Source organism: Clarias gariepinus, chromosome 11, assembly GCF_024256425.1.
Source record: "Clarias gariepinus isolate MV-2021 ecotype Netherlands chromosome 11, CGAR_prim_01v2, whole genome shotgun sequence".
Taxonomy (NCBI): domain Eukaryota; kingdom Metazoa; phylum Chordata; class Actinopteri; order Siluriformes; family Clariidae; genus Clarias; species Clarias gariepinus.
The window spans coordinates 26,843,320-26,859,340 of record NC_071110.1 but is presented as its reverse complement, the minus strand read 5'-3'; the positions used below and the strand labels follow the sequence as shown (position 1 = coordinate 26,859,340).

The window sequence follows — 16,021 nt, the reverse complement described above, 5'->3', positions numbered from 1 at the left end:
CACGTGTACAGAATGGATTATTTTAGACCATCACGTCCCACAGAGGATTTGTTCCCTTCGGCTAATGATTTAGATCATTCCAATAATAATAATAAAAAAAAAAACACTCATGAAAAACCTTGTTGTCCACAAGCAGGCCTAATCCCGCCCCCTTACCTACACACACATACACACACACTCATGTCCTGATGTCCTTTAAACAACCATAATGTAGACTATTGATTTAATTCCATGTCTTGTACTTCCATGCCATGTTATAGACTTGGAAGAAACAACATATTTTATAGCCTCAAGGTTTTTAATGTGAGACTAAGGACCTTCAGGAGTTTGTTGAACTGGGTTTTTTTTTTTGTTTGTTTTTAGTAGCATCATAATTAATCACCATCAGAGGTGCTATACAGTAGGTATTAAAGTTGTATGACTAAATGGAATGAATGGGTTTAAGCCAAACTTTAATGCTGTAAAACAAAAACACATTCATTGTGAAACTAATAGCACATATAAAAAGGAAAGTGAAATAAGATCAAAATGAAAAGGAAAAGTTTTAAGGTGGTGGTAATGTAGCGTAGAGGTTGGCACTGTGGCATCGCACCTCGGGGGTCGAGGGTTTGATTCCTGTCTCAGGTGTGTGTGTGGAGTTTGCATGTTTTCCCTGTGCTTGGTGAGTTTACTAAGAAATTCAGATCAGGTTGATTGGTGTTCCCAAGATGCAAATGGAAAAGTTTTAAATTGATGATATATGTGTTTTTAGGTTATTAAAGTTCAGATTTGTCCTCAAATATAAGTCAATATTTTACAAATCTTTGTAGATCTAGTAAATCACTTTCATAACCATAAGGCTATATAACTTACACCAATCAGCCATAACATTAAAACCATTGACATAAAAACAACCTCGGTATTACTTCCCTCTGAGCATTGTTCCACAGGGGCCTCTGGGGGTGTGATGTGGTGTCTGGCACAAGAATCTTAGCAGTGAATCCTTTGGGTGCTGTGGGTTGTGGACTGGGGCCCCTGTGGATCAGAGTAGTTTGTCTGGTCTGTCCCATGGGAGCTTGATCAGATTGGGGTAAGGGAAGATTGGATCCCGGGTTGATAGCCGAGGGGTGTTTGCCTCAAAAAAATGACCAGACTAAACAATTCTTTCAGCTGCGCCCGTCAAGGAGTCGTCAAAGCAGATATCTGATCCGTACAGCAACTTGGCACAGGTTTTATGTTGGATGCCCTCTCTATTTTATTGTTTCTGGCTTCGGACTGCCACTACATTTAGTGGCTGGGCTTTGTGCATTGGGTGGGAATCGAACCCAGGCCTTCTACCTCCAGTGCTAGGTTTCTCACCTTTTTCATGAAAAGTGGCGAGAAACCAAACACTGGAGGTGGAATTAAAAACAAAACAGATTACTTTTGCACACAGTTGCAAAACCCATCAAGCACCATGATAAACTGGCTCTCATAAAAAACCATCCCAAGAAAGCGATACCAAAATGTCTTTATACTGGTTAAGCAGCTGTGTGTTGCCATACATCACTCACTTACACACTCGCTCACGCATCACCTTTACCACTTTATCCTGTATAAAGGGTCACAGGGAGCCTGGAGCCTATCCCAGGAGACTTAGGGAGGCGAGGTACACCCTGGTCAGGGTGACAATCCGTTGCAGGGCACACGGATTTTGGGAGGAAACCGGAGTACCCAGAGGAAGCCCACTGAACACAGGGAGAACATGCAAAGCCTGGAGCCTATCCCAGGAGGCTTAGGGCACGAGGCGAGGTACACCCTGGACAGGGTGCCAATCCATCGCAGGGCACACATACACACTCGCTCATTTACACATTATGGGCAATTTGGGAATGCCAATTAGCCTAACCTGCAGGTCTTTGGACTGTGGGAGGAAACCGGAGTGCCCAGATGAAACCAACCAAGCACGGGGAAAACATGCAAACTCCATGCACACAGAGACAGGAATCAGGAAACAGTGCTAATCAGTAAACCCTCCCTAAGTTTTACCTGCCTGAATAAAAAAATTATGACACTGTACACATTTTGCCTAATGTGACTCACATTTTTAATTGTTATACTATGTTCATATAATAAAATCTAAAAAGATGTCCTGCTTCGTATTTATGACATGGGTCAAATTTTAACCACAACTCTGGCCAAAAAAACAGCCATTCCAACTTGACAGTATTTACATCTCAGGTGTTCTCTAAACCGCACACAACACTGACAGGAAAAAAAAAACTTATTAGGTGATTTTTTTTTCTTTTCTTTCCAGGTTGTGCATCCTAAATCGGTGTCTATTACACAGGTAGTGCACTCGGTAGGGTGGTTAAAGGTGGGCATTTAATAGCTGGTGTAGTGCGCAGACGCAGGGAGTCAGGCGGCATTGTGACGTCAGGGAGATCACGTGACATGGGATGGAGGCGTCGGCACGGCACGGGAGGCGGAGGCGCGTCACACGCTAACACAACAGCAAACTGGGGAGAGAGAGAGAGCGCGCGCGCGAGAGAGAGAGCGCGAGACCGCTACACCTGAGCCGCGGACACGAGACAGAGAGAGCAGAGGGGCAACAGGCGCGCGACGTGAAATGAGGGCAACATGGGGGCTAAAGAGTCGCGGATAGGCTTCCTTTCGTATGACGAGGCCGTGAGAAGAGGTAACCCGCTCCCGCTTTGAGCTCCACCACTGATTGCGGCTGCTTCTGCTTCCTTCAACACCCCCCCCCCCGCTTGTTATTAGTTAGCATTAGCCTTTTAGCCTGGGAAGCTCGGGAACTCTACTCAGGGAACGTTAACGAGATGTAACTCCGAGGTGTTTGGATGGATAGTTAGAGATTTACTGAGATTGGTGTAAACTGTGCTGACTTTGGTGCTAAAGTCAAGTTATTATTATTATTATTATTTAAAATGTATATCTCAGATCTAAAGATGACAGATCTTTCAGATAAAAACAAAACAAGTACTGTACATGATCACATGTCAGCCTGTGTGTGTGTGTGTGTGTGTGTGTGTGTGTGTGTGTTTCCTCATCCTTGAAATGATCCTGTGTTTACAGCCCCAGCTTGTGTACCTGGTTGTTATTTGAACTCCTCTGACCCTTGAGCACAGATACACTTACTGTACTGTTCTCTGTCATAACCTCTCCTTCCTGCCAGAACCTCTGATCCTCGGTCATGGTAAAATTAATCTGGACGTCATCAGTAGCGTGCGCCGGGTGCTGTTAGTGTTTGTGATTGGGTCATATTTTTTTGTTGTGGCTTTTGGGTTTGTTTACAAAAAAAACGATGATAATCATACTATCACTTTAAAAATGTTAGAGCAGTAAGGATCAGATGATGCATGATATCGATCGTACCGGATCATCCTGATCGCTCCAGTAGAGACTGTCAGGCTCAATCAACTCTAACGGGAAATCTTGTTGTTCTGATTTGTTTGCAAATCTCACCCAATGGAATTTGATATACTCCTCCTAGAGTGTTTAAACGATCCGCACAAAACCGGGCCAATTTGATCTCAGGGCATAGACGATGCAAAATTGCAAAGGGATTTTTAATATCTCAAACATTTCAGCCGTGGTGGTGTCTAAAATCTAGGTCTAAAAGTGGCTAATAACTTCCTGAGAGATGTTACATTTTTTGAGTGGCATTCAGTTGAGTAATGCTTCTTTTCCAACATCTGGGGCTTTTTAGAGGTCTTAACATGCTCAGAATGCACACAGGTTGTTTGGCGTGGCGGCGTACGGCAATGGCACAGGTGCTTGGGCCCGATCGTTCTTGCTTTGCAGCTGTATTTGTTTTTTTTTTTTGTGTGTTTTTGGTTTTGCACTGTCTCTGCACTGATTTTAGGCAGGTCCATTAAAATACTTAAAAGAAAAAAATGTCTAGAGAATCCATCCAGCTGCTACAATAATGAAAAACCTTGACGCCAGCAGATTATCTGCTTCGTCAGATTGGGTGGTAACAAATCTAAAAATGTGTACCTGCATTTGCATAATGACTCTGTGTCTCAAGAGCAGATTAGAGATGTCAGGCCTCCTGCCTGTGAGTTATTAGAGTGTAAAAATTTTAATGCATCTCGTAATGTCTTGGGCAAACCGAACAATGTTTAGCACATTTATTTTGGAGATTTATTGACAGGGAAAATAAAGTCAAAATTACAACTTATTTTTTTTTGCTATTTCCACTGTTTTCCGTGTATATATTCATCCACATTACCAGTCAAAAGTTTCTAATTTCATGGTCTTTCCTGATTTTTATTTCTTTCTCTATTATAAAACAATGCCAAAGGCGTTCAAAATATACATTAATCTCTTTTGAATAGTTGATATTGATACGTGTCCGCTACTCATGATGTGTAAAGCGTTTATATCGGCTTTATCATTATAAAGTCCTGCTTTGTGAGAACCAGTTTAATCATGGTGCTTGGTGGGTTTTGCAATTGACAACACTTTTCTTGCAAGAACTGTTCCGGAACAGCAGACTGCTTTTTGTAGTTGTTGTTACTTAATTACCTAATTCCGTATGTGTTACGTCATAGTTTTAAAATCCCCAGTATTGTTGTAGAATGTAGAAAATAAGTCCAAACTTTTTTGACCGTCTACTGTGTATATATACATCGAGAGACATTCCAGAACAGATTCGGTGAGGTCTTTCTATAAACTCTTGACCGGGTTTCAACCAGTTTTTGGAGCACGACGTTGGGGATTTACCGGAGCGTTTATTAGTAGTAGGACTAGGTGGTACCGGTGTTCGATGAGAAGATCGGGGAGCAAGCTGTGTCTTCATGGGAGAGACAAGTCATGCTGCAACATGCAACACCCAGGACAAATCTTCGCTTATTTATAACTTTGGGGCAACAGTTTGGGTGACGCTCATAAACTATTCGTCATTTAGCACACTTTAAATTTACGGAAAGGGAAAAACAAAATACACTTCAAGATTATCAGCTGAATTGATGAGGTTTATGGATATAGTGCTACGGCAGGAGAACTCACTCTCAGCTAAAAATGTCCAGACTGTTTTTAATGCTGCACTCGTTAAACTGGCTCTTTTCGTCAGTGTGTCCTTTAAAGAGTGCTTTATTTAAAGGACACACTGACAAGAAGACCATCTCTCTGAGCACTAACGCCTGTTTTCTTAAGACTCCAGATTTTATAGTTTTTCTTGTATCATAGTAAAGGTTGAAATGTAGTTTTTATTTATTATTTTTATGTATTATTATTTTTTTAAATATGGCTTGTTTGAAATATGCCTAAACAAACTACACATGCCAACTCTGTCACTCCAGGAGATCCCATGATCGCTGATGAACCTCACCCAAACATCATTACCACTCCATACACACCCTTACATCATTTTAGAAAAGTTGCCAAGCCTTATTTCATCCTTACATGGTTCTCTCATGTCTTGACTCTTGCCTGTTTTACTCCCTTTGGACATGTTGTTGTCTTGATTTCTCTTTATACTAAAGTTGAATTAATGTGCGCTTGTGTCCGTCTGTACCCCATGACTTTTAACTTCCTTTCAAATTAAATTAATTTTATTTTTTCATTTCCATAATGCCCCGTATGACCGAACCCTCCCTGTTCATCAATATTTGTGAGATTTGTTCAACTATGTTGTAAATGTTGTGATGTAACTGTACACCTGAGGAGATGTCAGAGGTCTGGTTAGTGTTGTGACGTTTGCAGTACAGGAGACAGGTGCGTGTGTCGATTTGCATCCTGTTTGTAACTTGCGTTCAGTGATTTGCATTATCGTCAAAGTGACGTGATGACCGTCTTCCAGAACGCTGACGTCCATTTCCTCAACAGCTTTTATGTTTTTTCTTTCAGTTTGCTGCTGTGTTTAGGTAATTATAGGTCCTTTAAAAAAAAAAAAAAAATCTGTAACTTCATGATTATGCGCTCTAGATGTAATGTTGGTATCATATGAGGGTGAGTCAAAAATGATCCGCTCTCTCTCTCATTTTTTTTTCTTTCTGACATTCCCTCATTAAAACATGTTTAAGGCTGCGGGCCACGAATGCGCCACTGTCTTCACTTCTTCAGTGAAGTGAATCTCACTCGTAGGGCTGCTTCCAGGGGACCAAACAGGTGGTAGTCTCATGGAGCGAGATCAGGACTGATGCGTTGATGCTCTGCAAAATTTTCTTTCTGAGGTGTTAATAAAGTGTGGACAGAAGTGTGCGGACGTGCCTCGTCATGCAAGATCGCAACTGACTTTGATAGCACCCGAAGTTTTAGTCTTGGGCTTGAGCTCTTCAATAGGTGTCTCAATGTATAAAGCACTGTTGATTGTTGAACCTTTTATTTATATATGCTTCTATTTCGGCACCAGGTACAACCTGCGGACTTAAAAAAAAAAAAAAAAAAAAATCACTGCACCCTGCTCTTTTTTCGTGCAAATCACAAGCAGGACATCCATCTTTGCTCATGCCGCAGTTACACAAATGAACCGATGTAATACGTTCACACCTGCACAGCAGTGTCGGAGGAGACAGGAGCCTTTAACAAAAAAACGCTGATGATCCGGATGGTGCAGCCGACACAACCATTAATGTAACCCAGCGTGCTGATCACCCTTTTTTGACGCACCCTTGTATTTTTACCTTTATCAAAATGAAAATTGTAAACTAATTAACAGCATGAACTCTCGAGGGATTTATTTGTGTTTCTAATATTTATGTACACAGACTTGAGTGAACTTAGGATGACGCGCTAGACGGCCCCGGCCAGCCGTCATTCAGACCATATTGTGATGCAAGAAAGCAGACAGAAAGTAGTATACTGTACCTAGCGGCGGGGGAAATTAGAGACCATCTTGAGTGCTTATATTCTGTTTAAATTCTTACAACCTTAGGGACAATAATGTGGCAAATCAAGAAGTGAATGAATATTCCTTGCCAGGTGCTCAGTTTAGTGAGTACATTACCGTTTGCGAAAAAATGCATGTGCTGGACTCGTGCCTAAAAGCCACATCGTTTGTGTTGATCCTTTGCCTGGAGGAGAATGGCTTTGTTTACTGTTGAAAGTAGATGTGTTTACACGGACCGAAAAATATTCCGCCAATCATCGGAGTAATGGCTGAATCTGGATTAAAATACATGTCTGCACGGTTTTTGCAAAAATGTGAATAACGATTTTTCTTTATGGGAACTGATTCTCTCACAGGATTCTCTCTTTTAAATTATTTTTTTTAATTTAATCAAAAACATTTCTTAAACATATGAATATAAATAAAATGTTAAAAGTAATTAATATAAATAACTAAAAAACAGCACCTGTACTTTTTGAACACTTTTTAAAAACAAGCATAATGCAGATGACAGGGTTTATCAGAAGCGATGATCTAAAGAAATCCTAAAGCAACCACAAAGTCTGTTATATTTCTCGCCTTCTAGCAGATTAATCTCCACTTAGCACGTGCCAAAAAAAAAGTCAGACTCTTGATTAAATACTTCATGTACGTAAATGCACAGTTTCAGTTGGATTGAAGAAATCCTGTCACTGTTAAACGTCAGGTATCATGTGTTTGGAAATGGTGATGAGTGGAGATGAGTGAAGACAGCCATATTCCACCATTCAGCCGGTGTGAAGCGAAGTGTGACATTTGTGAGCAAATGCTATCTTTAATAACACTGCGTAATACTGCACGTAACATCGCATCACCAGTTAATATCTGATGGGTTCGACTGAGAAAGGCTAACCTTATTAGACCATCATCCCAGTTTTGGGGTATTGCGCCATGCTGTGAAACGATTTCCTTATTTAATTTTTACAAACAAGACACCAATGTAGAGTGAACGTAATGAAGCAATTGAATATGTTTTCTATTATGGATGATTAAAGGGTTCGGATTATTTAATTACTTTTGGACAAAACCCTCCCCACTGAACACTGTAGCTTCTAATCAACGTCTGGAGCCTAATGATGCATCTTTTTTTTTTTTTTAGGTTTAATCTCGTTGCTAAATCGCATGAGCAAATAGGCGAAGCTTATTAATCAGTTATTGTTATGGCTTTATAAATCATCACACATCTAACGTACGAGGGAGAAATATTAAATATAATAAGCTTTACTCTGAGAACTATAAACTGCATATCCAGACCTTCCGTGGGATGGATTTATGTACATCAGAGCACATGGTTTAGAAACTCTGGTCTAGAAACTTTGATTCGGTTTGAGAAAGTTATATAAAGAGTATTAATAAAGAGTATTATTTTGCTCGTACAGAATAACGTGCAGTTGCTGTAATGTCAGGTAATATTATTCAATATTATCAGCTTAATACCCAGAGAAAATCTTAGACGTTTAAGCATTCTTCTTCTGTCCAAAATCAGCTCTTCGATGCTTCGGCCTCTCATCGTGTGTGTATTTGTGCCTTGTACCAAGTGTTACCAAAATAGTCTCTGTATTTAATCCTATATTTGACTATTTCTGCAACAAGTTAAAACTGGTCTCAGAGCTCCCACAAGCTGTGTGTGTGTGTTAATGATCCAACTATGTTCTTCAAACTCTCGTTATTTTAGTCCTCTTTACGTGTCGATGTAAACGAGCTACTGCTAAGCCACGCCCACTAGTGGACTGCAGAGCTGAGCGACGAGCTGGGCCAATACAAAAATGATCAATAAAAAAAATTACACTACATTAGGAAATTTACACACATTTTTAACATAGTTACAAATAGCAATTCTCATGGTTGTTGTAGGTCTTTTGAAATAAGAATTAGGCATAGGATTTTCTATCTCATCGTCAGAAATGACCATTATTTAATTTTCTAAAAGACCAGTAATCAAAGAAAATATTATCTTAGTAACCTACCAGTACGTGTCTTTTCTATGACGTGTTAAAATACTCTAGTAGGTTTGTGTTTGTTTGTATTTTTTCCTATAATTAAAAAATACAAACTATTAGATACGTTTTTTTTTCTTTTTCTTTTCCCCTCCCGGACGACACTGGGTCTGCCTGTTCCATGAGAGAAGAAATAAACTCCATAGATGTGATAACCTGGTCATTCAGTGCATTCAGGTCGTCAGCTGACTTCGTTTTTTTTGCCACATCACGTTTCTGAGTCTAGACCTGATCCACTGAAGCAACCCCAGACTCTTGGTTTCCGGGTGGGGAAACCTTTTACCGTTTACATTTTCTTCTCATTTTTGCTCCAGCATTCCATGTGAGCCTAATTAAGCAGGAGCCTTATTAAAGTATGATGAAGTAATATTTTAATAAAATTGCGCTTTTCAGTGCGATGAATAAGCCAGCTGTCATTAATGCTTCGCTTGTCAGATTTTTAACAAGTTTGATGTTAAGGATTGTTGCATTATTGCTCATGAATGATATTACAGACAGGACCTTACACATGACCTTATTCCATTGCTCCAAAGTCCAATCTTTATGCTTCCTAGCACATTTAAGTCTTTCCTTCTATACATGTAATAAAACCGTAAAGTTGGCGTGTCTGTACATTGAGAATAGTTGTGAAAAAAAAGAAAAGATTATGGGGACAAAAGAGTAATATGACACATCAAGATCATTTTTGGAATGTTTTTGTCTGTCCGTCTGTGGTTAAAAACTACCGAACTAATTTTATTGTGGTTTTCACAATTGTATCCTTGTTGCATCCTCATATCATAAAAACAAATATATACGGACCTGAAAAAAATCATTAGTTCATCTTAAAATTCAACAGATGGCCCTGTACATTTTTTAAAATACGCACTTATGAGTGTGCGATTGAAATCTACTTGGTAAACCTGATCTAACACCTTTTTTTTTTTTTATTGATTTTTAAAGGGTTTTCTTATGGCCACATGGCTTTTTAGTCCCAATCACTTTTAGTCCCTTCACTATTAAACAGACCTCTGATTTTTTTCCGTCACTTTTTTTTGCAGTGCATCTTTACTCAACATTAAGTGATTATTCTAATCATGTTTTTTTTTCTTACCACAGAGTTCAAGGTTCAGAAAAGTCTGTACAGGTTTTAATAATATGTTGAACAGTTCTTTACTCAATTCCACTGATTTTCTTACGTCGGTTTTTAGCTTAAGACTTTTGATGAATATCATCATTTAGTGTTGACTTGGAGTGACCGGTTTCAGCGCCTCAGCTGAGATCAGCTGCCAGTGTGGTTTCTTTGGCAAGCTGAGACCGAGTGTCTGCGTTACAATACACTACACCGTTTTTTTAAAAATGGACATCGTCTCTCCTCCCACGGCACCGTAATCGTTTTCATTCTGTGCTGCGGCTCTACGGTACAAGTGAATGCACAGAGAACTTGAATGCCCTGGGAAATGACACACTGAACATATGTAAGCTACAAGTACCGGATCCTAGTTTATGTTTCTTCTTGTAAAACGTGTGTAATATGACCTGAGCATGGAATTGCAGGTTCTACTTACAGTCCTACTTTTTAGGAGCTAGGAAAGTAGGTCACGTTTCTGAGACGGAAATTAGTTTAAACGTAAACACAAGGCAAGTCCCCGCAATAATTTTTAATATTATGGATTTAAGCTTCCTGCCTTCTGTACTGGAGATCTTTTGATACTGGAAGGAAGGAGAGGTAGTCAAAGAGACAGAAAAGACGGTAGTTAGTTCATGTAGGCGTGTTGCCGCGACTTGTCATTTCAAAGTGACGAAATGTCACCCGAAGCCCCAGTGGGGAAACCTTTTTACATTTTCTTCTCATTTTTCTCCAGCGCGCTAACGAGACACAGTCCGCTCCGGCGTTCCATGTGAGCCTAATTAGCCAGGACCTTTTATTAAAGTATGATGAAGTAATATTTTAATAATGCTCTTTTCAGTAAGACGAATAAGGCGGTTTTGTCATTAATGCTTCAGTTTTTTTTTTTTTTACAAGCTCGATGTTATGCATTGTTGCGTTATTGCTCATGAATCGTATTACAGACAGGCCAGACACCTCAGTCTGTCTCTCTCTGTCTCTTCTTTTTCCTCTTTTATATCTGTATGATGAGTTTCTTCTGCACACCCATCGAGTGATCAGGCACAGAAATAATTTTTTGACTTCACTTTTTTTCTCAGGCTTTTTTATTTTTTCTTCCTCCAGTTCATGCATACTAAAGTAGCAGCAGTCTCTCAGTCTCAGAATAATCTGTCATGGAAACTAGTCTCATGATTTGCTTAGCACTTAAGCGTTTCCTCACAGCGCAGCCTGGAAATTTGCCAGAGCAAACTATTTAATTGACCCTTAATGGCATAAGAAATGCGACAATTCCCTCACACCCTCACGACGTGTGTGAATGCGAGTGTGAAAGGGAACATTGGTGCCTTTAAAGTTCAGCATAATAAAAGGATGGGATTTATACGACGAGGACGCTTCTGTCAGAAATAATCAGCCGTCATGGTTTGTTTTTAAAACTGGAAGGTAATTCTGCCGTAGCAGGTGCAGCAAGTAACATTTTATGGCTACTTGCCTAGAAAATGGCTTCCTCATAAAAAAACGTGCGTGTATGTATTTTAAGGACCTGCTGCATCTCCGGTCTCGAGCAGCCAGAACCGATCTGTGGTTTCAGACCTTTGTAACGGGAGACGCACGTGGATAGACTTTGCATCTTTACAGCCCTTGATTGACCCTGAGGCGTTTTTTTTATTTTTTTTATAAGCTTGCTGGGTGTTTTTTTTTTATTTTTTTTTTTATATTCCTTCCTCCGCTTTTAAATTCATGAATATTTAATTGCCTCGTGCCACCATAGCACAAAATATACCCAAATTCCTGTCATAAAAGATGGTTAATGTTTGGCAGGTAGGAGATAATTATCAAGCCCCGATCTCTAAGCGGATGGAGCTTCTTGTCAGTAATAAATGGCGTGTTATGATTAAGTGAATCCTGCAGCACTGAACAGGCTTCTGAACACACACACACACACACACACACACACACACACACTTGAAGCCTCTTGTTCAGCTTCTGGTTAACATTCCAAGCTTCGTCTTGTCCGGGTCGAACGAGAACGACAATCTTCACCGCATCTGACATGAGATCTTGAGACATGAGATTTTTTTTCCGCTTCTCGTCTAGCCAAAAAATACCACAACTGCTCTGAGGCATAATGGCTCTTCTTCTAAATGTACATAGTGATGGTCCAGGTTGGGGAAGGGTGTAAGAAAAAGGGTGGGATTGAATAGGAGCCATCGTTTAAAGCCGCTCAGCATCGTCAGCAAAAAGTCGATTATAGTTTTATATTCATAGACTGTTAAAGTAACATTATATGAACAATTAAAGTTAACATATAATCACATAAACATGAAAATACTATATTCTCACCGCAAGATTTTACACTAACCGCAAGATCCCACTAGTAGCAGCGTGGATTTATGGGCTTTCCGGTAAAATTATAGAAAGATCCGGAAACTTTTTGTTTGCACATGCTCAGTGTGTGTATGTAGGACGGATTCACACGTAGGATGAATTTATAAAACACCAGCTGAAGAGTTTTTCCCCCACTATGCCGTCTGACCAATCAGCCGCAGTAGCATGTGGTTATTGTTACCGCGGCTGATTGGTCAAATGGAGTCATGTGATCATTGTTGCTGAGTCATGCTGTAGATCCACCGGCTGCATGTGTAGAAGAAATGGTTAGAAAAGTAAGAGTCTAGTGGAGCTGAATGTAGTGGAGTAAGAGTAGATTACTCTTGAATAATTGAAGAGTTCATTTTTACACAAATCTACTCAAGTAAAAGTAAAAAGTCTGGTGCAATAAAACTACTCATAAAAGTCGATTTTTTTTTTCTTCCAAAAGTTACTTAAGTAAATATAACAGAGTTAATGTAACGTGTTACTATGCACCTTTGGGTCTGTGGTCATAGATCGGATATATATCTGTTGCATTGTAACGCAAGTTGAATGACATCGTAATTCATTTACATTACAGCATTTGGCAGACGCGACTTTCTTATTCAGAGCGACTTAGATTTTTATCTCATTATACATCCAAGCAGTTTTAGGCCTTGCTCAAGGGCCCAACAGGGACAACTTGGTAGTGGGATTTGAATCTGGGACCTTCTGAACCGTAGTTCAATGCCTTAAATATTAGTCAGGTCCGGTCCGGTCCAGTCTGGTCCAGTCCGCAACCAGAGGATTTTATAGCGGTGCTAGCATTGATTTGTTTATTTCATCTTATATCCTGTACAGGCTCTTGAGGGGCCTGGAGTCCATATTAGGATTAAACCCACCAAGTATGAGGAGAACATGGAAACTGCACGCACACAGACCCAAGGAGAAAATCGAACTCTCAGCCCTGGAGGTGCGAGACCATGGTGTTAACCACTATGCCACTTTGCCACTGCATTGCTAGCCGTAGCTGCAAAAAAACAAACAAACGAACAAACAAACAAACAAAAAAAAACTAGCTAAAGCAGACAGCATGTGGCTTACTAACTTCTTTTGTACCTTAACAAACACAGCTGACTGACTGATTACCTTCATTCAGAGAGCAAATTTTTTGCTAAAATTGTATCCATCGGTTAAAATGACTTTGCGTTCACACACGGGTTTTAACCCAGATATTGTGAGCAGAGACGTATTACGTATGAATCAAAAAGTGTAATCCAGCTTGTAATGTGAACTTTACAAATCTATGATTCCATTGGTTCCTCATTTTCTTTCTCTCTTCTAACTCTGAGACATTTCGCCCTGATGTTCATGCATTGAACGCACTCTTATTTCCAAGCATGATCCCCACAGATGCCGATAATTGCTTAGTGTCACACCAATTGACTCAGAGAAAGCGTATCCCGCTGGCCCAAACACTAGGACCAGAAATGTTTTCCTCAGGTTTCATGATCACTCCAGACGATAAGGCGAGCGCTTAGTACTTCAGTGCGTCTTAAAGTGAACAGGTATGCGTTCCTGTCAACGTGTTGGTGATATACTGACGTCAGAAGCTGTAAAAAGGTTTGTGTGTGTGTGTGTGTGTGTGTGTGTGTGTGTGTGTGTGTGTGTGTGTGTGTGAGAGAGAGAGCAAGAGAGAGTGAATGTGTACTTGAACAATTAAGAAAATGCTGACTCCAGCATATACCTGTCCTCATAACTCTCAACGGCACAGCGATAGCGCTGACCTTTCAGCGGTTTGCGTTTCAAAGTCAGACCCAGTATGTCTTATCTGAAAGGAAGAAGTAAAGCCGCTTATCACCTCTGCACATTTAAATAGCATGTTTTAAGCAAATTAGCTTGGCATGGTGGGAAGTAATGCATTATGGATGAGGAGAATATAATTACATCTTAATTACTATTTACATCAAAAATGAATCTCTTAAATATATATATATTTTTTTTTCATTTTGTGTTCACAGTTACCGATGTGGAGCTCAAGCGGCTGAAAGATGCCTTCAAGAGGACCAGCGGTCTGTCCGCCTACATGACCCAGCAGTGCTTCTACAAGGAGGTGCTGGGAGATGGCGTTCCACCCAAGGTTGCAGAGGTAAAAATCCAACACGCAATCGCAGCTCTTTCTGCTCTCACCACCAAAATCGACCTACTTCTCAGCCCACATGTTCACCCAAGTCCCAGCGCCACTTTTCTGGTTTGTCACTGCTCTAAATGTTTTGTCAATACCGACAACCCTTCCTTCCTGAGTCATCATGCCCTTTAGGAAAGAAAGTATTCTAGCTCATGATTCTGTCTGATGGTGCTGTTGTGCTTCCTGCACCTTTCTTACGGTTTTTGAACCCTCATCAAGGACCGTATACACCTTCCACGTTATTCCGTAACGCAGTTCGGTCATTAAGCACGACTCTACCCAACAGCTGACGATCGGGACAGATGGTACAATAACAATAACTGACTTCGCTGTGGCGCAGAGCAGCACTCACATTTGATCATCATCATGTTCATGCTGGATTCGCCATGGATACAAGAATCATTCTCCTTTTTTAAGATCCCGCAAAAATGAAAAAAAAAAAGTTGCCTTGAACAGCCATCTGCAAGCTAATGATGTTCCTCATTAGGAACTACTGCGAGCACTCAGTTTTCCGTGACGAAAGGCTTTCATATCTCTAACGCTCAGCTTTCAAATTGCATCCCTTAATGCCCAGGAGCTTGTAATTAGATCTGAAACTGCTGCATGGTTGCTCATGTTGCTAACGCAGACTGCATGATGCATTGATGCGAGACCATTGTGTTTTTTTTAGTTTGACAGGGAAAAAAAAAAACGCAAAAGGGGGAGGGATCACGTCGCTATTGTTTGAATGGACTTTTACTTCCTTTTTCGAATTTGCTGACCGAACATGAGCGAGGTGTGTCCAAAGCAGAAGCCTCGATGCCTCAACTGTCTTGTGATTCTCTGGCCGCTTTGGGAAGCAGCACCGTGAGAGCCGTGAAGAAGCCTGTAAACAAAACGTTCTGTTTTAGAGCCGGAATACTGACACACGAGAATAACCCCTGCATCTTAAATAAAAGTTTTTTTGTTTTTTTTTAAATGGCACACTACGGCGTCATATGCAGAAATTTAAAAAGGAGCGAGATTACCTTTTTTTAAAATGTTTTAAAAGCACTCATGGCCTTGTTTTAGGAATGGCATAAAAAATATGAAATATGCACCACTAAAGTCATGGGAGTATCACTACTCTCATTTATACTCTCAGGCAAGCCGGAGCTCCAGGCAGGCAGACAGATATGAAGCTTGCAGGGCAAATAAAGGCTGTTTTCATGAACATTAGGAGCATATTCGGCGCAGCAAGCAGATTAAGCAATCAAGTTTATTAGAAAATATTGCAGCCAGAAAATAACTGCAGGAACACAAGGATTAGTTAGGATTCAGATATCAACGATGAGCGGGCCCAAGCACCCTGTGTGGTGCATCCTGATGTGCCATCGCCACCAGGATGCACCACACAACCTGTGTAATTTTTGAGCAGGCATTTTAAAGGAGACGTACCAACACCATTATGACATTATGACTTTAAAATAGGTTGAATTTTATGTCACTCAACGTGGTGTCTCACAGAAAGTTATTAATCACTTTTCGGCACAAGTTCAAGACATCGTCACGGCTGGCCCGTTTAAGGT

At 40.4% G+C, this 16,021-nt stretch overlaps 1 protein-coding gene across 2 annotated transcripts in view; it reads left to right on the top strand.

Annotated features, from left to right (window-relative positions):
• The first annotated feature begins 2,465 nt into the window (after positions 1-2,465).
• Positions 2,466-16,021, top strand: part of usp32 (ubiquitin specific peptidase 32) — a 55,051-nt gene continuing 41,495 nt past the window's right edge. For both annotated transcript variants that reach the window (XM_053507254.1, XM_053507253.1), the window contains exons 1-2: positions 2,466-2,656; positions 14,308-14,435. In XM_053507254.1, the coding sequence (XP_053363229.1) occupies positions 2,599-2,656; positions 14,308-14,435 (186 nt within the window). In that variant the 5' untranslated portion in view covers positions 2,466-2,598. The remainder of the gene's footprint in view (positions 2,657-14,307; positions 14,436-16,021) is intronic.